General features: G+C 42.6%; 3 protein-coding genes across 4 annotated transcripts; 2 read left to right on the top strand and 1 right to left on the bottom strand.

Moving 5' to 3' along the window:
- Positions 1 to 1,722: 1,722 nt before the first annotated feature.
- Positions 1,723 to 6,132, top strand: LOC114787776 (neurofilament medium polypeptide-like). Its single transcript, XM_028975630.1, has 4 exons — positions 1,723 to 2,666; positions 3,752 to 3,951; positions 4,089 to 4,213; positions 4,526 to 6,132. The coding sequence occupies exons 1-4, from the start codon at positions 1,883 to 1,885 to the stop codon at positions 5,682 to 5,684; spliced, it is 2,268 nt and encodes a 755-aa protein (XP_028831463.1). The 5' UTR covers positions 1,723 to 1,882; the 3' UTR covers positions 5,685 to 6,132.
- A 4,510-nt stretch (positions 6,133 to 10,642) lies between these two features.
- thoc5 (THO complex 5) lies at positions 10,643 to 18,178 on the bottom strand. Its single transcript, XM_028981815.1, has 20 exons — positions 18,072 to 18,178; positions 17,619 to 17,716; positions 17,363 to 17,506; positions 17,117 to 17,230; positions 16,886 to 16,983; positions 16,317 to 16,463; positions 15,911 to 16,025; positions 15,505 to 15,637; positions 15,155 to 15,232; positions 14,672 to 14,712; positions 14,474 to 14,573; positions 14,123 to 14,231; positions 13,805 to 13,906; positions 13,407 to 13,503; positions 13,077 to 13,188; positions 11,784 to 11,887; positions 11,576 to 11,663; positions 11,371 to 11,486; positions 11,061 to 11,254; positions 10,643 to 10,973 (listed from the first exon to the last, which is right to left on the bottom strand). Exons 2-20 carry the CDS (start codon positions 17,712 to 17,714, stop codon positions 10,910 to 10,912), a joined length of 2,052 nt encoding a protein of 683 aa, XP_028837648.1. The 5' UTR covers positions 17,715 to 17,716; positions 18,072 to 18,178; the 3' UTR covers positions 10,643 to 10,909.
- A 232-nt stretch (positions 18,179 to 18,410) lies between these two features.
- LOC114797371 (insulin-like growth factor-binding protein 3 receptor) lies at positions 18,411 to 22,091 on the top strand. Of its 2 annotated transcripts, XM_028992306.1 has the most exons (9): positions 18,411 to 18,574; positions 18,765 to 18,788; positions 18,870 to 19,035; positions 19,211 to 19,448; positions 19,628 to 19,811; positions 19,939 to 20,098; positions 20,474 to 20,509; positions 20,575 to 20,614; positions 21,680 to 22,091. In XM_028992306.1, exons 3-8 carry the CDS (start codon positions 18,877 to 18,879, stop codon positions 20,596 to 20,598), a joined length of 801 nt encoding a protein of 266 aa, XP_028848139.1. In that variant the 5' UTR covers positions 18,411 to 18,574; positions 18,765 to 18,788; positions 18,870 to 18,876; the 3' UTR covers positions 20,599 to 20,614; positions 21,680 to 22,091. The 2 variants fall into 2 exon arrangements, with proteins under 2 accessions (XP_028848139.1, XP_028848129.1); XM_028992296.1 differs by having other exon boundaries at positions 20,474 to 20,614.
- Positions 22,092 to 23,904: the final 1,813 nt, after the last annotated feature.

Below are 23,904 nucleotides of genomic sequence, written 5' to 3'. Positions count from 1 at the left end.
AGCGGCAAACCCATTCCTCCACCTAAGTCCGAGCCACCGTCACCGCCTCCTGGTTTGGGGGAGGAAATGACTCGGCCCATTTAGAAAAATAGTCCCCGATCACCAGGATGTAGCGATTTCCCTTTCCAGACTCTGGGAGGGTGCCCAAAATACCTAACGCCACACTAGAGGAGGCCGTACAGCCGGGCCTTCTTTCCGTGATGCACAGTCCGCACACTCTTTACACCCCTTGCGTACGTCCCCCCGCCACCCTGGCCAAAAAAAAAAAAAGCTCCTGCTCTTTTCGCAACATGACGGACACCAACCCACGAGGATCCACCACCTGCACAATTTCACCATCCTTCTGTAGCACATGCACCAATAACCCATCCTGTATTTGCAACTCGCCCCAGACGGGCGAATACCGGCGCAACTCAAAAGCGCCTCTCTGCACTGGGGTCACCGTTTCTACCTACACGCGCTTATTTCCCCGTTCCGCCTCGTTGTCGTGACAGACCCCCCTGCTACATTCCTGGCCGTTCTTCTGCCTCCGACTCCGACGTGCCCTGCTGTCCGGACCCTGCCGTTTCATCTACGCCTACGACACGGCAGATCCCACGCTCCTCCACTGCTGCTGCGCCCTCCGTTCTACCAGCCTTTCACCTCGTCCTCCCACGCCTGCTTCTGCGAGTGCTCCTCTGACCCAGCTGCCTGATGGAGTCTGCCATGCTGCGAATGTTGCTAGCTGTGGGCCTTGTCCCACAGAGCCATACATAACTCATACATTTTATAAAATCCCATGACATTAACTGCAGAAAACTATTTTTAAGGACACAGTCTTACAACGGAACACAATTGCAATTATCTGAAAACTGTCAGTAAACGTTCATGATTGTTTGGGTGACCAGAGATAGATAAGATAACCAGGAGGAAAGCACCAACAGCACAGCGCGGCGCAGTAACTGCAGGGGTAAAATCCGCAGTTCTCATCTCCCCTTCCACGAACCCTCCTTTTGTCTACAACTATGACAATACCAACCCATCCCTCTCCTTCCCACTCGCACGCAGCGAGCTGAAGTAATGCAGTTTGTGAAGTTATGCTGAGTCATTGTAAGATGTGCCAGAGCACTGCTGTGTGTGCAAGGTGACCGGGTTCCTCCTCTCCTGCCTCTCTGTCGGAGAAGAGTGTCAGTCTACTCATCAAAACGCATTTAGTAACGCCTCGCCCCAAACAACGCCTCCAGTTCATGCTATGCTGCATGTGCTTTCATGTGCTCCATGCTTTTTCCCAGTCACGCTCTCGGCATATACTGTCCACAACTGCAGGTCAGGATCGGTAGATGAATTCACACTGATGGCTTCCATTTTGTGCTGTGTGTGTGTGTTGCTGGGCTCAGAAACGCCTGTTTGCGGTACGCAGCTCTCTGGGGACTGTGTGTGCAGAATGCGGCTTCACTTTTAAAGCATCAGCAGGAGGGGATTCCAGCGGTCCGCCGCCACTGCCTTGTGAAAGCACTTTGAGAGCTTGGCCTGAAATACTGAACAGATTTTTAACACTGTGTTAAATAACCACTGGGGATTCCGTATTGTTGTTCTATTTGTACTGCATCAATAACGAACGACGAATTGAACAACAGCAACCCATTAAAAGGCGGCTGCGGCAGCAGAGGTGATGAAGGTGGGTTTAAAAGTGCAGTAAATGGACTGGAAGTGGTAAGGGCTGCTCTTGGGGCGTTAGGGCGCGATGACGCAGTGTGGAAAGGGGCGCTGCGCCTTTAAGACGCAGACTTGGCCGTGAGCTGGGAATGCTGCTGAGTCGCACGATTTGGTCCACGTCGCTCTATAAAACGCGGCGGAGCCCGGCGAAGTGCCGCAGTGCTTCTGGCGCGGAGCGAGGGAGAACATGAGCTACATCACGGACGCCTTTTACGGCCCCGGCCACTACCGCAAGGGCCACCACCTGAGGTCCGCCCCGGCGCCAGCCTCCAGCGGGTTCCACAGCGCGCCGTGGTCCCGGAGCACGGTGACCTCCTCCTCCTCCTCCTCCGCCGCGGGATACCGACGCGACACCCTGGACGCGTTTAACGGAGACGCCAGGTCCCGCAGCGAGAAGGAGGTCCTGCAGGCCCTCAACGACCGTTTCGCCGGCTACATCGAGAAAGTGCGGCACCTGGAGCTCCAGAACAAGCACCTGGACGCGGAGGCGGCGGCGCTGCGGCAGAGCCACGCCGGCCGCTCCGCGGTCGGCCAGCAGTACGACCGGGAGCTGGCGGAGCTCCGGGAAGCCGCGGCGCAGCTGGCGCAGGAGAAGGCGCACGCCCTGCTGGAGCAGCGGCACGTCGAGGAGGACGTGGCGCAGCTGCGCGCCAGGCTCGAGGACGAGGCGCGCGGCCGCGACGAGCTCGAGGCGGCCGTCCGCGCGCTCACGCGCTACGTGGACGAGTCCGCGCTCGCGCGCCTCGAGCTGGACAAGAAGCTGCGCGCGCTGCAGGACGAGCGCGACTTCCTGCGCAGGAACCACGAGGAGGAGGCGGCCGAGCTGCTCGCCCAGATCCACGCGGGACAGGCGACCTTCGGGGCGCCGGAGCCGCCGAGGGCCGACGTGACCGGCGCGCTCCGCGAGATCCGCGCGCAGCTGGACGCGCACGCGTCCGTGGGCGCGCTGCGGGCCGAGGACTGGTTCAAAGGTGAAGTATGTGCAGCATTTATCCAGAGCGGGACACTCGGGGTTAAGTGTCATTTACATTTACAGCGTTTATCAGACGCCCTTGTCCAGAGCGACTTACAGTCAGTAGTTACAGAGACAGTCCCCCTGGGGACACTCGGGGTTAAGTGTCATTTACATTTACAGCGTTTATCAGACGCCCTTGTCCAGAGCGACTTACAGTCAGTAGTTACAGAGACAGTCCCCCTGGGGACACTCGGGGTTAAGTGTCATTTACATTTACAGAATTTATCAGACACCCTTGTCCAGAGCGACTTACAGTCAGTAGTTACGGGGACAGACCCCCTGGGGACACTCAGGGTTAAGTGTCATTTACATTTACAGCATTTATCAGACGCCCTTGTCCAGAGCGACTTACAGTCAATAGTTACAGGGACAGTCCCCCCTGGAGACGCTAAGCATCTTGCTCAGGGACACAGTAGTAAGTGGGATTTGAACCTGGGTCTTCGGGTTCATAGGCGAGTGTGTTACCCGCTCACAAGATCAAACAGGACATAAAGAACGGACGGGCCCCTGTCCGTGGTGCTGAAGCTCGAGGTCGTTTGCAGAGAACCTTGCAGCGGTCTCCGGGTCGGCGAGTGCGCCACCGGTGACTCTGCGCTTTTCTGCAGACGTAATCAAGCAAGTAAATGCCGCAGGCCCACGTGTCCCTTCGGTGTCCTCTGCCTCGAAAGGAGACGTCACTCCGCAAAGTCTGATGTTTTGTTTTTTTCGAAGAAAAAGAAATTTGCCATAACCTTTTAATTTACATTTAGAAACATTTAGAGACTGGAAACAAGTGGAAATGCTGGTGATGATCTTTGGAAACATTATACCTATCAGTTATACCTATCCATAACATTATGACCATGACATTGAGTGGGTCCCACTCAATTCCATTTCCATGCAACAGCAACAACAATGTGGATTGTGTCAAAGTAACGTCCACGTGAATGCATGGTTTCCCAAAAGAATTGATGATTGATCATATATGATTACTTTACTTGTGATCGAGACTAAGGCCCTTGCATTATTTAATGATGGGTTTCTTGTGGTGTCACTTGACAGTTCGCATGGACAAACTGTCCGAAGCGTCGCGCTCCAATGACAATGCCATCCGCTCTGCTCAAGATGAGATGGCAGAGTATCGGCGGCAGCTGCAGAGCCGCACCGTGGAGCTGGAGACACTGAAAGGGACGCGTGATTCCCTGGAGAGGCAGCGGTACAAGGCCGAGGACCGCCATCAAGGAGACATGGTGTCCCTCCAGGTACATCCTTCTTCGTCAGATGTCTGCGACAGTGTTGCATGTTGCCCACAGACCAAAATGTACAAAAAACAATTACTGGTAACTCATGAACTTCATGACAAACTGACCAAAATTATGTATTACTGTACATTACATAGGAAACAATTCATCAGATGAACAATGAGCTGAAGACCACTAAATGGGAGATGGCCAGCCAGCTGCGTGAGTACCAGGACCTGCTTAATGTGAAGATGGCGTTAGATATCGAAATTGCTGCTTATAGGTGAGTTTGGTTTTTCTAGTACATTGGACCCACTCAGTGTCAGCTCAAATTCTGTTGTAGGATTAAATAATGAACCTAAATATATCTATCTATATATATATATATATATATATGTGTGTGTGTGTGTGTGTGTGTGTGTGTGTGTGTGTGTGTGTGTGTGTGTGTGTGTGTGTGTATGTGTGTTATTTTTTTCCCCTAATGCATTTCTAACGTCTCCCTCTCACCAATGTCCTGCATATCCAACTGTTCATCTAGCAGATGGGTGGTGTTTTAGTTCATCTTACACATAAAGTTTGTTTGATTCTCATGTAGGAAATTGTTGGAGGGTGAGGAGTCTCGACTTGTGTCTGGTCTGAGCATGTATTCAGTTCTGGAGGGCAGGGTCACGTCTCACACAAAGGAGGACATTGTGACACAGGAAGAGGAGGCCACAGAGGATGGAGAGGAAGGACAGAATGAAGAAGAACAAGAACAAAAGGAAGAAGAAGAAGGAGGAGAAGAGGAGAGAAAAGAGGAAAAGGAGGAGGAAGAAGAAGATAAAGAAGACAAAGAAGAAGGAAAGGATGAGGAAGAAAAGTTGGAGGAGAATGAGACCAAAACAGAAGAAGAGAATGGAGAAGCTGGGGAGGAAAATGCAGAGGGTGAAGAGACAAAAGAGGAAGAGAAAGTAGAAAAAGAGGGAGCTACTGAAAAGAAAGATGAAGAAGAGGATGAAAAAAAGTCTCCTGCTGCTGATAAACCTTCAAGTTTAGCTCCTAAGTCACCCGATTCTAAATCACCTGAGTCAAAATCACCAAAACCCAAATCTCCCGAATCAAAATCACCTAAACTTAAATCTCCTGAATCGAAGTCTCCACCTAAAACACCCCAGCCTGCGTCACCAGCAAAGCCACCAGCACAACCATCTATGGAGGAAAAGTCCACAGCCAAGAAAGCTCCAGAACCAAAGTCCCCCATTGAGGAAAAACCCAAATCCCAGCCAGAAAAGACAAAGACAGCAGTGCAGGAGGACTCAAAGGCAGCGGCGGCCAAAGACGCACCAAAGCCAAAAGAAGAAAAGGAGCCCAAGGACATAGCAGAGGATAAACCTAAGGAATCTAAAACAGAAAAGCAGGAGCCCAAGCAGGAGAAGAAACCAGGTACTCCTGCTAAACCAGCTGAAACAACAGAAGCCAGCAAACCAAAGGAGGCACCTGTCTCAGCCAAAAAGGATGAAGAGCAGCAAGTTCCTGTCAAGACAGATGATGCCAAACCCAAGGCAGAGACAAAGCCTGCCACAAAGCCTTCACCAGAGAAAGCATCACCTGAGAAAGAAACAAAGAAAGAGGAGAAGAAGGCAGAATCATCACATGAAGAGACAAAAGACTCTTCAAAATCTAAAACAAAAGAGGTGGCAAAGACAGAGAAAGCTGAGAAATCCTCAAGCACTGAGGTAAAGGAAAAAAAGGAGGAGAAAAAAGGAGGAGAATAAACTCCAAGTAGCACTGAGGAACATCCTCAGTGTTTCTAAGCTAAAGACATTACTGAAGGCCAGTTCAGCAAGCAATAGTTTCATGAATCGAAACATGATATGACCGCTTCTATGTATGACCGTAGCAAATGCAGAATGTTACGTCTGAATGTAATGATTGTCTTAATCAAGTGCATTAAAAATGTCCAACTTGCTGGGAAAAAAAAAAAACACCCACCATCATTATGAATATCATTAATATTTCATAGGTATCTATACTTGATATGCAAATGAATATATTTACTAATAGAAAAGTATATTTACCAATGTAAAGTAAGACTAAAGCAATGTCCATGAAGCACTTTACCCATACTGTGAATGCAATGATGCAATGACTTGTGCTGGAAATGTAGAAATGCTGAGAAAAGTGACGCCCTAATAAAGCTGAAAAGTGAAGCATTTAATCTCAGCCCTGCAGCTTGTGTATTTCTTTCAGGAAAGCTTGCTCCCCTCATCCTTAATAACCTTTCATTGTGTAAGAATCCATTAGGAGGTAAGTTTGGGAGGAATAAGCTCTTCACGTGCTGCATTGCGGCAAAAAAACAGCATAGCTGAGCACACACACTGTTTAAGAAAATGTGTTTTCAGAGTCAAAGTACTGTAAAATGTAACAGAAAATATCTGTTTTTAAATAACATTCTGTATTGTAACTGCATAAATCTTATCTAAATACTGGTATAAAATAATTTTGGTTACTTCAGTTCATGTGACAAATTCACCCAGTGCAATGTTTTCGCCCCTGTTTAACCTACTGCCATGAAAAAGCTCTTTTTGTACATCTGGTATCTCCGTTCTGCTGTCCCTGTGGAGCGAACCTACACTGTAAAAAAAATGTAAAACTAGTTTAATTGTGGAACACTTTTATTCTGCACAGGTAACATTAATTCTGCGCACACATATAAATTTCCCTCCTTTTGGTACCATGTATGGGTAGTATTGCTATTGTTATCCTTTGATTTTTAAAAACATTTTTGGAAGGCCTTTATGCTGCATATGGCAGACTACAAGAAGGAAAATTCTGTTATAAAACCAGAGTGCGGACTACCCCTCCATAATTGGGGGGGTACTGCCTTCATAACGCTTCGGGGACTATTATGGTCAAGGACATATCTGTCAGAGAACTACAGGAACATTACAAAAATCATAGTGTAACATGCAATTATTTTAAGGACAATAATGGAAATAAAGGAAAATATTGCTTAAGTAGAAGATTTTTTTTCTGCTAGAGGAACATATTGCCCAAGTAAGCAAATTAAGTTGAGTAAACAACAACCATTAAACCCACAATGAAATAAGTGTTACATGAAATAAGTGTTTGCTGCTACATGTTTTGCTTATTTGAAAATCTATTATTAAAATCTATTATAAGTCTAATCTATTCGTCTGGGTGATCAGATGTTTTTAAAAATGTCTATAAATATGAAATTGTGGAATGCAAAAATCAATACCACTAAAATAAAAAAAATAAGGCGAGTTATTTCCTAGCTAGTTTGTTTTTTACAATTTCCCTATAGGTTTCACTGATTGTAATGTTTTTTCAGAGCATAATGTTAGACCTTCTTATGGATTAATTAGCATTAGCCTAATAATAAACCACGTGGGAGAATTAATTTATTCAAATAAGCCTGGTTTAAACACAGAACTTATCTTATCAACGAAATCAAATAAAAAAAACAGCACCCCTAGGGTCACAGAATATGGTGTAGCACCTGTTCTGCAGATGAACTGTGACCTGCGCGTGCACGTGTTTGTGAAGTAACTGTGTTTCTGCTGAATAAAAATGTTTCTGCTGAATTAAAGTTTCCCTGCTCACGCCTGTCAACTGGTATCCATCGGTCGGACTGAAGAATACGGGCTCAAATCACCGGTGAAAGTGAAGGGATTGTCATTGTGACACTGGATTGTCATTGTGACACTGCAGCACAGCACGCGGTGACACAATGAAATTTGTCATCTGTATTTAACCCATCACCCTGAGTGAGCAGTGGGCAGCCATGACAGGCACCCAGGGAGCAGTGTGTGGGGAAGGTGGTTTGCTCAGTGGCACCCCAGTGGAATGGAAGGGCAAAACATTGTCAAGGATCCATAACATGTCCAGTTGTCATTTAAATAACCTTTTTTGAGCTAATCTGCCACAAGTGTTTTCCGTTCGGTTTGGGTCATTTGGGACTGTTTTAATTTTATTCTTATTAAAAACTCACCATTGTCATGTGATGTCATGCTCTTGTGCCTCCATCACCCTGCATTACATAACATCAGGCATGACATAGGACAGTATTTACTAACCTTTCCCTTTCTGTGAAAATTTTGGTCATTTATTCTTTGCTTATTCTTTCCTTTTGAATTTGAATTTTTCAATTTGAATTTTCCAAATTGAATTTGTAGTTTTGTTTAGAGTGAGATTTTAAATGAGATTTTACACTTCCTCAGTAGTGAAACTGTATAATTCTTGTTTATGTGAGACTTTTGTGATTATTTGACTCACCTTTTCATAACTATTTAGAGCAGCTTGATACCTAGTGTTTATGTAAAAACTGTATTTTAAAGATTTTAACGCTTTACTTTTGCTTGGATGAGATTTATGAACATAGTACAATACATTTGAAGTTGATTTCATATCTCGTTTGTTGCATTGTACTATAAGACATTATTGAGAGCATTTTATGATTCAATTGAAACAAATGGTGTGCGCCCTGCTGTGCTAAACAATAATTGAGTCTAGACTGCCATCTAGGGGTATAGAAAGGAATATCCAAGTTAACCCTGCACCTTATACAAAGAGGGAGTTTTATATAAAGTTATATGTTGACTGCTACAAATGTCATGATGTATCCTGGCTTTGTTCTCTTCCACCTCGACAAACATAACTCTACTTTTAATATGCCGGGCTTTTGAGACCACGGCAAGTAAGCTTTAATGTGACTCAAAACCTGTACAGTTCAATTGAAAAACTTTGCTTTGATGAAGCACCTTTTGATTTAATTACAGCTATCAGTTTTCATGGTCATGTAATAATATGTAACAAAGATACCAAATAAAAACTTCTACAAAACAAGAACTTATAGAACTATATAACTTCCATTTTTCTTCCTGAATCCAAGGAAACAGGAGCCGGTGTTTTCCCATACACAGAAGATGGCAAATCGACATGCTGAACCAGTATCCATACACTGGCATATTATCATATTGATGCTACTTGTCTGCCTGGTTTGTCTCAACCTGCACTATATTATGCATAATGACCTTTCTCATGTTTTGTGTTGTTTGTTATTCCATTTGCACTATGTCTTTTTGCACACTGTGAATACCCGAAGCTTCACAATCTCGCGTCTCTGTGTACTTGTATATGGTGAGATGGCAATAAAGTTGCCTTTGAAAGGGAAAATTGAGAACAGAACATAATATCAAGAGTACAATATGTTCAGCAATATTTCTAAATACTACTGACTTCATTGTCAGAGGTATAGAAGCACCAGTTTACACTGGATGACAATGTTCTATTATTGAAGGCAGGGCTCCATTTCTCTCTAGTGAGGACTTGTGCCCTACACACAATGACCTGGCCTGGCCTCCAGCACAAATGTCTATTAAACAGTTATTGAAAGTCTGTATGTGTGAGATTTGATTTCTTTTGATGGTGGATGTGCATATTTTCAGGCATTTGCCTTGCCAGTTAGTTCCAACCCATCACACACAGACACTCAGAAAACTGGCTGATATAAAACTGCTGCTCAGAAAAAAAACATGGCAACAAAGTGTTAAAAATCTTTCAATGAGACAGAATTTTCTAAATATGGAAATTACTAAAATTTACTTCAAAATTTCCCTAGGTTCACCTCACCTAGTCTTCCCCTGTTCAGTTTCCCGTCCCCATTAGTTTTATACAAGCATTGGTAGATTCTCACTAAAGGCATCAAAACTATGAATGAACACATGTGGCATTCTGTACTTACAAAAAAAGGTGAAATAACTGAAAACATGTTTTATATCCTTTGCTCTGATTACTGCTTTGCACACTCTTGGTATTCTATTGATGAGCTTCAAGAGGTCGTCACCTGAAATGGTTTTCCAACAGTCTTGAAGGAGTTCCCAGAGGTGTTTAGCACTTGTTGGCCCCTTTGCCTTCACTCTGTGGTCCAGCTCACCCCAAACCATCTCGATTGGGTTCAGGTCCGGTGACTGTGGAGGCCAGGTCTCCACTTTTTGTTAAGTAACTCCACATGTTCATTCATAGTTTTGATGCCTTCAGTAAGAATTTACCAATATAAATGGTCATGAAAATGAAGAAAAGAACGAGGTGTGTTCAAACTTTTGGCCTGTATGTTCTTTTTCTCATTTATTTTTCTAATAAATATCTTTCTTACAGTGTATCGTCTGATGGAATAGTATGGCCATGTTTCTCCTACATTACTGATGTTTAGGTGGACATAAATGTGTTATAAATGTGTGTATAAAAGTGTGTGTGTGTGTGTGTGTGTGTGTGTAATTGGTAGGGGTTTTAGAAAATATCGATACAGCAATATCCCACGATATTTGAATCGATATCAGGACCCTAAACCTCCACTCCTGTAGATGGTGCTGTAGAACCTCTACTCCTGTAGATGGCTGAGTACTCTGAAATACTGCCTGGCATTTCAGGCAGAGTGAAATTGACAAAACATGACAGAGCGAGCAGCTGAAATTATATCAGCCTGGGACAAAGGAAATGGAATTTGCAAGCGGTCATGCTTTTGTGAAATTTTCAGGCAACACAAACAATTTACAAGTTAATCTCAACAGGAACCCTACAGCTACAGTACAGCAACAATGGAAGCCTATTCACACAAAACGACAAAGCGCGCTGGATACAAACTCACATCCACCTCGTGCTCAAAAAATGAAGAAATCACTAGTGCATTTTATTCATCAGGATTGTGCCTAAAGTATTGTGATGTAATTGTATCATGCTTCGTGATGTGTTACATATTGTATTGTGAGATCCTTGCCAATACAGCCCCCGAGTAATTTGCATATATTTACATCTCCCAGTATTCAACTGTATCAAAACAAACTGCTTAGTTTCCAAAAACTCAACTGCTGTTTATTACTTTCATTTGTCTTTATTAAAACTGAACTATAAAAGGTTAGAGAGATAAATGAGAGATGAAAAGGGAGGACTACAATGTTGTGGGCAGCTGGGAAGTTATTCAGCGATGACTGAAGAAACCTTGAGGATGATTATATTTGAAGGGCTTCAGACGGTTTGGACCCCTAAAGGAAAAGAAAAAAAATATTACATACATCTGCTTATTTACTCAATCAATGAATTCAATAAAAGCACATATTGTTGCATGTTACCTTGCTGTTCGTAAGCACATCTTCTCTCTTGGGAACTCTCTGGGTCCCTCCACACCATCACACACCTGACTCTCAGTCTCCAGATATACATCCAAACACATACACAATCGCTGCAGCTGATTGGTCAGGAGTTGGTGGCCAGGGCGAGGTCCCTGCAGTTCCATCCTGAACACATTCACCTCGCTCTCCATAGCCTGTAGGAAGACAGCAAAACGGAGCTGGAGTTCAACAGGAGTCATTTTGTGTGAGTGTGTTTGTTCCGCGGATACATAACACTGCTGGAGCGAGCATATCTTAAAATGTTTCTTACCCGCAGGTTGTCATCAGTTCGGCCACTTCGTTCACCTTTCCAAAGGAGTGATAGAGAGTACAGTGGAGTGGCGTCAGGATATCGGGGATTCAACACGATAGCTGCTTGTAAACGAGCTGGTGAAACAAGCAAACATTTTTTCCCAATACAGAACAGTTTTTCCCTTTTAGAAATGCTCAAACTTTGTAATTATTCCTACTCTTACCAGTTCCTCTTTCCAACACGGCCATAAAGAAGAGATCGGTCTCATGAGCAAGACCTGCCTTGACCACATGCTGCACCATTGGCAGCTCCTGGACACACAAGTAGCAAAAGACACATCAAATACATACTAAATGAAACGCATCTAGCCCTTAATAACTTCTTTTGAAATTGCATGCAAATCTATGTGGAAAAAAGCACAATGGTCGTACCACAAATTCCTGGAAAGTGATTGTTGTCCATCTGGCCAGACGAGACAGAACTTTGGCAGGAAAGAGGTCCTGGCACTCTGCAGACACTGGAATCATGCTATGCTCTAAAGCAGATTAACACAGGTTAGAAAGGCAGGGTATATGGTTTCTTGCAACCCCTTCCCAACTGGATCCACACATTCTTATATATACAGTGGGTACGGAAAGTATTCAGAACCATTACATTTTTCACTCTTTGGTATATTGCAGCCATTTCCTAAAATGTACACACAGCTCCCATATTGACAAAAAAACACAGAATTGACATTGTTTGCAGATTAATAACAAAGAAAAACTGAAATATCACATGGTCCTAAGTATTCAGACCCTTTGCTGTGACACTCAGGTGCTGTCCATTTCTTCTGGTGATCATTGAGATGGTGTGTTTGATTATACAGCTCACAATGCATGTCAGAGCAAATGAGAATCATGAGGTCAAAGGAACTGCCTGAAGAGCTCAGACAGAATTGTGGCAAGGCACAGATCGTAGGGTGCTAGTAGCCTAGTGGGTAACACACTCGCCTGTGAACCAGAAGACCTGGCTTCAAATCTAACTTACTACCATTGTGTCCCTGAGCACTTAACCCTGTTATTACTTAACCCTAAGTTGCTCCAGGGGGACTGTCCCTGTAACTACCGATTGTAGGTTCCTGAGAGCACAGTGGCCTACAGAATCCTTAAATGGAAGATGTTTGGGATGACCAGAACCCTTTCTAGAGCTGGCAGTCTGGCCAAACTGACCTATCAGGGGAGAAGAGCCTTAGTGAAGAGAGAGAGGTGAAGAAGAATCACTGTGGCTGAGCGGCAGAGATACAGTCAGGAGATGGGAGGAAGTAAACAATCACTCCAGCCCTCCACCAGTTTTATGGCAAAGTGGCCCAACGGAAGCCTCTCCTCAGTGCAAGACACCTGAAAGCCTGCATGGAGTTTGCTTAAAAAAAAAAAAAATCTGGTCTTATCTGGTCTTACAAAGAGGAATGGCAAAAGAACCCAAATCCAGGCATCTTTCCCAAAAAGACTCATGGCTGTATTAGATCAAAAGGTTGTTTCTACTACATCAAGGGTCTGAAGGACCATGTGATATTTCAGTTTCTCTTTGTTACTAAACACTTTGTGTTTTTCTGTCAATATGGGGTGCTGTTTGTACATTAGAGGGGAAGAAATATCTTAAATGATTTTAGCAAATGGCTGCAATATAACAGAGTGAAAAATGAAAGGTGGTCTGAATACTTTCTATTATGTTCATCACATTACCTAAAGAGATGAACTGCTTGTGCAGAGCTAGACGCGCCTGCAGTCGCCCCCTCAGGAGCTTCATGGTGCTCTCCATGTGGTTGGCACTGAGTGCGCTCCCTGTTACAGCACTCTGTGGAAGGGAAAGAAAAAAAAAAAAGAACAGGCGCATCTCTTGTTAGAAGAGACTGTGTGACCACACACCAGTGACTATTATTTAGAATATCAAAGACAACTGTTATGCATTATCAGTATTATCAAGAGGAATATAAATGAACAAATCATTCATTCTAGCTAAATTATGACTGTTTTTGTTTAAATGAACTAAGGCACTCCACCACCTATATTTACCTCTGGACTGTCACAAGGAAATTGGAGTCCACCCAGCCGTTGTACCCAGCGGTAGGGATGTCCCAAATCAGAAATGTAATCTGCAAATGTTGCAATCCTACAAAGAATTAAGAATCAAACCATCATGCCACCCAAAAAAAAAAAAAAAAAAAAAAAAAAACACCACCACATTTGTCTGGTCTGGATTTGTTAATAGTCTAGAATAGGGGTCACCAACCCTCGTCCTGCACATTTTTGTGTTTACCTTAATTCAGCCCATCTGATTAAACTTCTATACTTGTTATTACTGAGTGCTTGAATTGAATGAGGTGTGGTGGTACCTCCAAGTCCAGGGTTGCCGACCTCTTGTCTACAATTTATACAATATGTCTCACCGAAATGGTTGCACATTTCCTTACCCTACTTTATCAAATTGGTATCGGTTGGCGGGATTTGGGGTCTCTCTGCCGTGATCTGAGGCATAGAGGCAGTTCAGCAGAGTCTCAGGGTTCAGCAGCTCCCTGTGAAAGAGAAAGTGATTTAATATATTTTCACATTACAGGATTTCTTCTGCAAATATTACCGACACTCAGTCAAAAAAAAAAAAAAAAGAGTCTAATTTTCATTATAGTACTACAGACGTATAATAAATGCATGATTAATCTATAAAGGGTGTGAAATAAAGTGCACTAAAGAGCAATAGAGGTTGATTGGTCTACATATCACCACAGACTCACCCAGCACTGACTGCTCCACACAGCTGAGAGGAGGGAGACACTTTGGTCTTCACAGTCAGTATGTTCAGGTTCATTAAAAAGTAGAAGAAGAGATGCAAAACACTTCCATCTGAGAACAAAAATGAAAAAACAATTTCTCAGAAGAAGGTCTAAAGCATGAAAGGAGCTTCAGTCTAAGTATGTGGTGGCTGCTATTTACAACATAAGAATTACAAACTTAATCTCAGGAAGAAATATTTTGCCACATTTGACTGCTGATTCGAGTCACATAATATATGTGCACAAAAATACAATAGATTTATTCTATTCAACATTATTTGCCAGTTTGCATCATAATGCACAGACTCAAACCTTTGCATTTGAGGTCAATGCAGAGAGAGAGGGGGTGGCGCTTCAGCATTTCCTTCCTCTTATCATCCAGCTGTCCTCCGAGTGTTGCACGCCGACGTTTCTGAGACAACACGAACAGTTACGCAGGCCAGCTGCATGTGCACGAAGGCAGATAATGCACTCATGGTGAAAACAGCAGCACACTAAGAAATCTCTTACAGTGTTCTGTTCTTCTTCCAAGTCTGAATCACTTTCATCATCTGAAAAGAAAAACACAACACACCTTTGAAATGCACTACCACTTGCTTTGTGTTGTCTTGTGGCATGTAAAGCTGCCCCGCCGACCACTAAGGGAGCATTCCTAACAAATATAACAACTGAAGCAGCTGTGAACATGAACAAAATTGAGATGCGATAGTTAACAGATGAACATGTAAATAATGTAACATAAAATGCATGTTATATTTCGTCTGTAGTGTCTTCTTCGTTTCCCTTAATATACTTGCTCATCCAACCTCGCAAAAAGTATTATACAGCATGTAAATACCATAACAATCTCTTCACATATTTCCCCCCCTTTTGGTTAGTTTGTATGTTTTGTAATTTTTTTCTCTTCTTGATTGGTGCACTGAATGAATCAATATAATTACCGATCATGGATTTATACATTTATAGACACAAACACATACACAAATCACATACCTTGTGAATCCTCTGGAGGCTTTGAGAGGGCTTTGGCTTCATCCACATCTCCACTAATAAAGACCGACAGGTTCTTGTCTAAAGTGCACAAAACACACATAATCCGGTTTTAAAATAAAAACAACGAATGCCACTGCATAAGTGTCTAATGGTGCATGTTTTAATGTAACTTTGAATTACAGCTCAAACATCCTGAACATCTAATCTAATAATCATATTATAACTATGATCAAATTTGATACAAAAATCAGAATATCATGAAACTGTAACCACCTTATTCAGGTTCACCATTTACAGCGGTATTGAAGTGTCTAGTCAGCATAGTCATTATGTGTGCAAGTTTGCATTACCACTGGCTTGTCCATAGGCATTAGCCTGCACCAAGAGCACATAAAGTGGGGGAGGAAGGTGATGAGCAACTTCGGCCTGTTTCTGCACATGCTCAAAAGGCATGGAAAGGTATTCTTGAAGAGGAAGAGAAGCCTGAGAGAAAGAAATATATAACACATCTCACGAATGTAAAGGTGTAAATTGTAAATTTTATGTCATCGTGCTGCAGACGTTTTTTTTTTTTTTTTTTTTTTTAACTGCAAGGTGTGATACACCGGTCCACTGCCCCAGGTTCAAACCCCACTTACTACCATTGTGTCCCTTAGCAAGACACTTAATCCCGAGTTACCCCCGGGAGACTGTCTCTGTACCTACTGATTGTATGTCACCCTGGATAAGGATGTCTGCTAAATACTGCAAATTTACCTGCATAATTGACTGTAATCCAGGCAGCAGACTACTGAGGTATTCTTTCTTCACTTCTATTCCCTTCTCGATTTTCTCCTTGCTGGCTAATGAGGTCTTGTACTGCTGTGCCAACCTGAATGGAAACAAGAACCCCATTTAAAAACACACCCTTACCATGTACCGCATAATAGCTTCAACAACCTTGGGCACATTGGATTGTTATATTAATGTGTATATAATGAAAGCACATCACATTCTGGACGTAAAAATAAGTCATATTACCTGTTCATTATCAGTAATTCTATTGTAATATGTTATGCAATGCCACTTGCACAGCAATATTTTTATTAAGGTTAAAGCAAAATTAAGCATTTTAGGCTGCAACATTGTAACCAGCAACAAAGACAGGAAGAAATGAAGCGACCTTTTCCTCTGTTCCAGCTCCCAGTCCAGTCGAGCGAGTGTCAGCTGGTGGGGGTCCTCTTTGGTGATGTGAGGACGTGAGATTTCAGCAGGAGCCTCCGTGAAGAAGTCCTCTGTACTGACCAGCTCGATCTCCTCATGCTGGGACCTGTGAACATACATTCAGATGCAGACACAGACACACACAAGAGCACAATACCAATGAACCAAAGTATGAAGCAATGTTCATACTTTTCACATGTGCCTTTTCCTAACTGCAGTGATTGTCATTGTGATACACAGCACAGCACAACGAAATGTGTCCTCTGCTTTTAACGATCACCCTTACTGACTATATTGATTATATTTGAATGCATTTTTCATTAAAAAATAAAAATAAAAAAAGGCTGGGGGCAAAATAATGGTGCTGACTGCCATGTGAGCACCACCTCAGCAAAACCATATTATTTTCTATCACTGCTACGATTGACAAATTTCACCCTAGGCAGAGGAAAAACAGCTTAAAATTTTGGTAAAATACTAAGGGCTTTTAGCCAGTCAGGACAGAAGCTGCAAATAAGATGGACTCACTTGAACTCCAAGCACTTGCCAATCTCCTTCTGCAGGTGCATAACCTCATAAAGAAGGTTCTGCAGCTGAAGGTGAAGCACATCCACCTTCTGCTTTGTCTGGATTATGTGGATTTAAAAAAACATGAAACACAATCAGAAACACTGATGACAACAGACTTCGTTTGGGTCCAGTTAACACAATTTGTGGCATTATTAGACAATGTGGAAAACAAGAAAAAGGAGGGCAAACCTCATGTGTCTGGTCACGGCCTCTTTTCAGTCTCATGTGTGCCAGCCGGTTCAGTTTCTTCAGCATCATGAAATGAACACAACTCTGTCGACGTCGCTCTTCTATTTCCACGGACTGAGAGAGGTTTTGATCATGTATTTAAGTACACATTCCCCCAAATGAATGGACTAGCAATTATTTGTGACCGTTCCATTGCTCATCGCATGACTACTTCAAGATCCAGTGTCAAAAATATTGTGAACATACCCCATCTTTGGCTCCGTTTGACTTCAGTTCCTGGATTTCAGCCATGAGTTTGGCGAGGGCTGCACAAGTGTCTTTATATTGCTGGTAGTCTTGTTTTGGATCTCGCCCCTCCAATTCTCCCTCCTCGTTATAAACCCGCGAGTCCTTGAGAACAACAAAAAAAAACGTCTGTTAATGAAGCAACTGTGACATTGCGGCGATGTTACAAACGATCGCCTTGCTAATAACAAGCATAACAGGTAATAATGGAGCTTACTTGTTCCCCCTCTCCGCGGCCTCGTTTTCCCTCCGGCGTTCCTCCCTCGTTACGAATCACTTTAGGTTTGCGCTTCTTCAAAGCCTCAGAGGCCATCGCTTAAAGAAGACAACAAGCGCAAGACAACGATCAACTGGATTAATCTGTTATTGACATCGTGCTGTTTGTTCGTCCCCCAATAGCAGAGCGACGAGTTGGCGCCTGTTTGTTGGCATTCAGGTAAACTGGAGGGAAATCTCCAGCGACCGAACCCGCCAATTGATAATATCCTCTTGGCCATTACAACCTAACACAAATGTACTAATTTAAGCAAACACAAGGTGTAAGAATAGCGAGCCAAACGTGTTCGTTCGTGGTGCCAACACTAGCCTTCGCGACCGAAAACGCAGCCATCTCAACAAACCGCCGACTCAAAGATTGCTTAATTGTCCGAAGTTAATTAGACACACTCACTATTCGATAAACTGTGTCTCAGATCAGTTTATAAACCACACGCGTCGGCATCAAGTGTTCGCTCACACTGGCGGAAGGTTTTGATTACGGCTTCCGGGTCAGAAGGTTTTACATTTGCTGCACACTTAAGAACATGCAATTGACACAGAAACTATTTGTGAGATAATTAAATAATAATAAAAAAATTACAATAAATGTACGCATGTGTATAATTTTATTTTGGTGAAAAACACGTGTTGTCTTTTAATGCAAAATAGATCGAAATGCATCTCCCAAAAGCGCACCAAGAGCAGCTTTTATTTTGAAACATTTCTGTGTTGCTCCGGAACCAAACAAATGTTACGCTGGTTCTGGACGTCATGGTGTAAACATGTCCCATCGCTGGCAAGCCACATGAGAATTTCATTTCGAACAATTTCATTCCGTGTGCGTTCGAATGCGCTGGCATTCAGTTTCTGCCCGGGATAAATTCGTACGTGTCGGACATTTGGAAACATTTTGAGGTGAAACGTTTTTGCTTATGACGTTTGTATCCCAATTGCTGTAATATTGCCTTAAAACAATATTACTGTTTGTTTAATGTCAGTCATGTGCTATGAAAAAAATAAACATCATAATTTACTTATGTCGTTTGTGCCATCCACGTTTAACATCTTACTTCATTGAACTTTTTTGGACCGCTGACCAACGTAGGCTCGTGGACCATTGCATATTCACGTAAGATGAGTCAATAACTTCACTCTGAATGGAAGACTCTGGTGAATGCATATAAGTGAAATGTGTTTTTGTTTTGTACAGTTAAGGGATGGGTCGGTGGCAGCCCTTAACTAACTTTCGGCGCCATCTGGAGCAGCATCCTCCTGTGGTGATCTTTTTTGTGTGTCTTCTTATGCTTTCTGCCACCTTCAGTGGTTTGGCCTTCTACATTCAGACGCATGATGTGAAGAACCCTGATGTGGTCCTAGTAAGTAGTCAGCATGATTTGCATTCTGATGTGCTGTGAGAAGTTGTTTGTCCAGGGTCACATCTACTGACATTGCTACCTAACACTGTCTGTTTGTTAATTTCATTGTTATTGTACATGTTATATGGCTTCAGTTTCAGTTATTATTTAATTACTAATGAATTTTCCCTCCCAGGACTGGAACCAGTTTCTTGAATCTGTCGCAGGCCTCCAGTATTGTCTGCCCCAGAATAGCACACCGATCATGACATCCAGTGAAGAGAATGGGAGCAGTAGGGGTAATGGACTCAACTCCGTTGAGAATTCGGAGATCCTTTCATTGCTGGTTCCTCTGGTCATAAAGGACAGCATGCAGCAAGCATCTTCGTTTAACTTCAGCACCACAGTACAAGGAGACCAGCTGGGTCTCAGAGGTGAGAGTACACTTATTTTCTGAGCATGTCTGCTGGGAGGGTATGTGGTGGATGTGTGATTGGCAGCTTTGTGATGTTTGAGATTAGCTTTAGAAGTTTCTGTTGTCAGTATGGTTATGTTATTCTGTGCTATGGTGCGAATTCAGTTCACACTGCATATTGTTTTTGCTTTGATCCAGGGTCAATCAGGAAAGAGGCTTTAAATCTTACCTTCTTCTTCTATCCACGCCCCCAAGATAAACATTTTGCAAACACTGTTGCCAAGAACAGTCTCAACCCTGACACAAATTCAGGAACACAAATTCCTGCGCAACAGATCTGCTTGACACTGTCTGTTCCTGCTCACATCTTGCCTCGTAGTCCGTAAGAAGCTAATGAATTAGCTTTTCTCATTCCATATGTCATACTTTAATTTGATATATTTAATTGTCTTACATTTTAGTGTAGATTCTATAATTTACCTGGACTCATGGGTCATTTCCCTCCTCAGGCTTCCCCCCTCCTGCCCAGTAATTGAAGACGTTAGTCAGGACTGGCTAACCCCGAAGGCTGCTGCTTTGCAAACACAAAAAATGAAGGACCACCCTAAACTGCAGTGCCTCAGTATGAAGTTCACCCCTAGTGCTGATTTATCAGTCTGGCTTTCACAGGTAAATATTCTAAATGTTCAAAGGAAATTATTCTGAAATTATTAATATTTGTAATTTATGTGTCCAACGTGTATGTGTCATTTACATTTACATTTACAGCATTTATCAGACGCCCTTATCCAGAGCGCCTTACAATCAGTAGTTACAGGGACAGTCTCCCTGGAGCAATTTAGGGTTAAGTGTCTTGCTCAGGGACACAATGGTAGTAAGTGGGATTCGAACCCGGATCTTCTGGTTCATAGGCGAGTGTGTTACCCACTGGGCTACTCCCACCCATCTACCTAGTGTCATCTAGCTTTGAATAAAAAAAATGCTTATATAAAAAGATATGCTTATGTCGGTGGTATTTGATGGAACTGTGTGTTTCTCGGGCAGGCAGAAAAGGATCTGGCTGAACATCATCTGTTGCTGGTCAGTGCTGCTCTGCTGATCATATGTGGACTGCTGTGTTTCACAGCAAGTCTTTCTTGTTCCAGATCACGTCGTTACAATGGAAATGACCTTAGTATCCAAAAGGTAAGAGAACTGAAATCATAATATCAGTCATAGATTATTATTACTATTTTACATTCTAAACTCATTTCATTAAATAAAGATTTTCCTTTGTCCTCAGTCTTTGGTTATTGAATTTAGGCGGACATTAGTAATACAATTATATTTTCAAAGAATTACAATAACAACCTTCGTCTTAAATAATTTGTCATACAATTGTAAGGGGGCAGTGGTGGCCTAGCGGTTAAGGAAGCGGCCCCGTAATCAGAAGGTTGCCGGTTCGAATCCCGATCCGCCAAGGTACCACTGAGGTGCCACTGAGCAAAGCACCGTCCCCACACACTGCTCCCCGGGCGCTGGTCATGGCTGCCCACTGCTCACTCAGGGTGATGGGTTAAATGCAGAGGACAAATTTCACTGTGTGCACCGTGTGCTGTGCTGCTGTGTATCACATGTGACAATCACTTCACTTTATTATTACTTTATTAATAATATTTTTTAAACAGAATCAGCAAACAGATAAATCAGGTTTACTGACTGTTAAAAGAGTTGTAGCTAAATGGCTAGTTCAGGGTCATAGGTCAGTGGTGGCCTAGCAGTTAAAGAAGCGCCCCGTAATCAGAAGGTTGCCGGTTCTAATCCCGAGCTGCTGAGGTGCCACTGAGCAAAGCACATGCACCACACACTGCTCCCTGGGTGCCTGTCATGGCTGCACACTGCTCACCAAGGGTGATGGGTTAAAATCAGAGGAGACATTTTGTTTTATGCACCGTGTGCTGTGCTACAGTGTTTCATAATGACAATCACTTCACTTTCACTAGGTCAACAATAATGACTTGTGTATCAATAAAAATTGTTGACCTATTCAGTCAGTAGATAAAAGGACTCAGAAATTCAGCATTTGGGTGTATGTACAAATGCGGGTATGGTCAACATTTAAACAGTGTGTCTGTTCAGTGGCTTTTAACCAATATATTCAGGACTAGAGCCTCTGTTCTACTGAGTTGAGCCAGACTCAGATAGATTTTACTTTTTTCACTTTTATGAGCCAATATGTAGAGAGCCTGATTTGATTGTTTTACTTCACAGGAACCACTGCTGGACTCCTGACATGACTAATCTACTCTTCTTTAACCAGTCTGAGGACATTTTAGAGAAAATACGTTGTGAGCACAAAAAAAGAAAGACAAGAAAATTACATGTGCAAAGAGTTTCATTCTGCTCTGAGCATGAACACATGGATGCAAGCACAGGGACAACCCTCAGTTTCTCATATGACATGAAGGGTTTGCCTCTGTTACCTCTGCCATGAAGGATTACTACAAGAACCTGTCCTTTGCATTGACTAACTTGGATTCTAATTATTTTTTTTGCCTTTATGTGCCATTTGGTTCCATTGTCTATGGACACAAAAGATTTTGCCTGTTGTAAACATTGAAATGTTTGATGGATGTTGATGTTAATAAAGACCTAATATAATCAATAAATTGCTATAAAAGAATTTGATCATTGGTGCTCATTACAGTCATACGTATGGAGTGTGTCTTGAATATGAAAGTAATAAGATATGGACTTGGTGTAGAAAAAACTTAAATAAAGGCATCATAAACTAGCAAAAAATTTTAATGATGTCAGTTGTCAGTATATACATACTAGAATGATGTGTAAAATTTGAGAATTAACAATTACTGGAAGTGCCCCTTTGTAGTATTTATATTACCATGTTTTTGTGCAGATTACCCTTGGTAGACAGTATCGGCTAAGGCATACGATATAGTTTTCGACATAGTTTTTTTGCCGAAGTCCAAGGAGACAAATTCTGTAAAATATTCTGAGAACTCTGGAGAGGAAAATAGTCAGATATGTCAGCAAGGACCCCCGGACATCGACCAAGATGTCTCTCACTGACCTGGCATTTTCTGGGGTCAATGTTTCAAGGAAAGCAGTTGTGAGGGCTCTTAATAGTAGTGGGCTTCAGGGCCATCATCCTAGAAGAACCTTATCACTCAAAGAGTGGCACAACATAGCCCAACTGGGGTTTGCACATGAACATTTGAAAGGTAAAGATGTGCTGTGCTTTGGTCTGATGAGACTAAATTGGAAGTATATGGGCACATTGATGTTTATGTTTGGCGAGGAAAGGCAGAAGCCGTCAACCCTAGAAACAGAGTTCCCATCGTCAAACATGGTGGTGGGAGCATCATAATCAGCCCCAGGCATAGTGAGTCTTGTTCGGGTGCACAAAATTATGTTGACATTTTGAGGGACAAAATGCAAAAATCTGTTTTTAGTCTAGGCTGAGGTCATCGCTGGCTCTTCCAAGAAGACAATGAACCAAAGCATACATCTAAATTAGTCCAACAGTTACAAAGACACCAAAACCAAAATCCTGGAGTATCCTGCACCTCAACCCTATTGAGAATCTGTGGTGGCTGCTCAAAGTGAATGTCCATGCTTGGAAATCATGTTCTTTGGACCAGTTAGAACAATTTGCAATGGAAGAATGGGAAAAAAAACTCTCAGGAGACCTGTGTCAACCTGGTAAAGAACCACTCTAAGAGACTGGTGACAGTTGTGGCTCAGAAAGGGACCACAATTGAATGTTAATTGCCAGGGATCTAATAATTTTGTCCCTTTCTTGTTTCAACTCTGTGTATCAATACAATGTTCTAATTAAATTTAGTGGACATTGTTATTTATAGAGTATTTGTTTCCAAAATAACAAACAGTTGTTGTTAATGGTTAGATTCACAAAGTCATGAGTGTTGTCTAATTTCATAGGGGGGAGCTAATAATTTTGGCCTCAACTGTATGTGCATAGTATTTGAACAGAAAACCCTTCAAAAGAAACCTGTCCTCAATAAATAAGACCATGACTGACTTTTTTACAGCAGCTCTATTAAGAAAGTTCTACTTACTACTGTTCTCATTATGGGTTGCCACAGTGAATAAAACATCTGGTGGATTGGTGCCGGAGCAACAGCCTGACTCTCTATGTCACCAAGACCAAAGAGATGGTTGTCAACTTCAGGAATAAACCGACTGTCCCCACCCCACACATGATGGATCTGCTGTTGAGATAGTTCCTGGGTGTTCACATGACAGATGACATCTCCTGGAACCTCCACCTGTTATGTCCTGTTCGAACTGTTCATTGTACAGAAACGTTTCTCTAATAAGGTTTTTAAGTTTTTAAGTTTCCATTTTAGTTAGTATAGTTTAGTTTAGTGTGTATATACATATATTTTTTTCTTTTATGATTGGGTCAGTAATGGCCTAGCGGTTAAGGAAGCAGCCCCGTAATCAGAAGTTTG

This window comes from Denticeps clupeoides, chromosome 1 (genome assembly GCF_900700375.1).
Source record: "Denticeps clupeoides chromosome 1, fDenClu1.1, whole genome shotgun sequence".
Taxonomy (NCBI): Eukaryota; Metazoa; Chordata; class Actinopteri; order Clupeiformes; family Denticipitidae; genus Denticeps; species Denticeps clupeoides.
The sequence above is the reverse complement of the archived record's forward strand: the minus strand, read 5'-3'. Positions and strand labels throughout refer to the sequence as shown.

What these genes read in the sequence shown, in the direction of transcription:
- LOC114797371 (XM_028992296.1), top strand. Translation starts at nt 18,877, where the DNA reads ATGGGTCGGTGGCAGCCCTTAACTAACTTTCGGCGCCATCTGGAGCAG. An exon ending in CACATCTTGCCTCGTAGTCC is followed by an intron (nt 19,812 to 19,938) that starts GTAAGAAGCTAA and finishes TTCCCTCCTCAG; the next exon opens with GCTTCCCCCCTCCTGCCCAG. An exon ending in ATGACCTTAGTATCCAAAAG is followed by an intron (nt 20,615 to 21,679) that starts GTAAGAGAACTG and finishes TTTACTTCACAG; the next exon opens with GAACCACTGCTGGACTCCTG.
- LOC114787776 (XM_028975630.1), top strand. Translation starts at nt 1,883, where the DNA reads ATGAGCTACATCACGGACGCCTTTTACGGCCCCGGCCACTACCGCAAG. An exon ending in GAGACATGGTGTCCCTCCAG is followed by an intron (nt 3,952 to 4,088) that starts GTACATCCTTCT and finishes TACATTACATAG; the next exon opens with GAAACAATTCATCAGATGAA. An exon ending in ATCGAAATTGCTGCTTATAG is followed by an intron (nt 4,214 to 4,525) that starts GTGAGTTTGGTT and finishes ATTCTCATGTAG; the next exon opens with GAAATTGTTGGAGGGTGAGG.
- thoc5 (XM_028981815.1), bottom strand. Translation starts at nt 17,714, where the DNA reads ATGGCCTCTGAGGCTTTGAAGAAGCGCAAACCTAAAGTGATTCGTAAC. An exon ending in GGCAAGTGCTTGGAGTTCAA is followed by an intron (nt 16,464 to 16,885) that starts GTGAGTCCATCT and finishes GTATGTTCACAG; the next exon opens with GTCCCAGCATGAGGAGATCG. An exon ending in CGTGTTGGAAAGAGGAACTG is followed by an intron (nt 11,487 to 11,575) that starts GTAAGAGTAGGA and finishes TTGTTTCACCAG; the next exon opens with CTCGTTTACAAGCAGCTATC.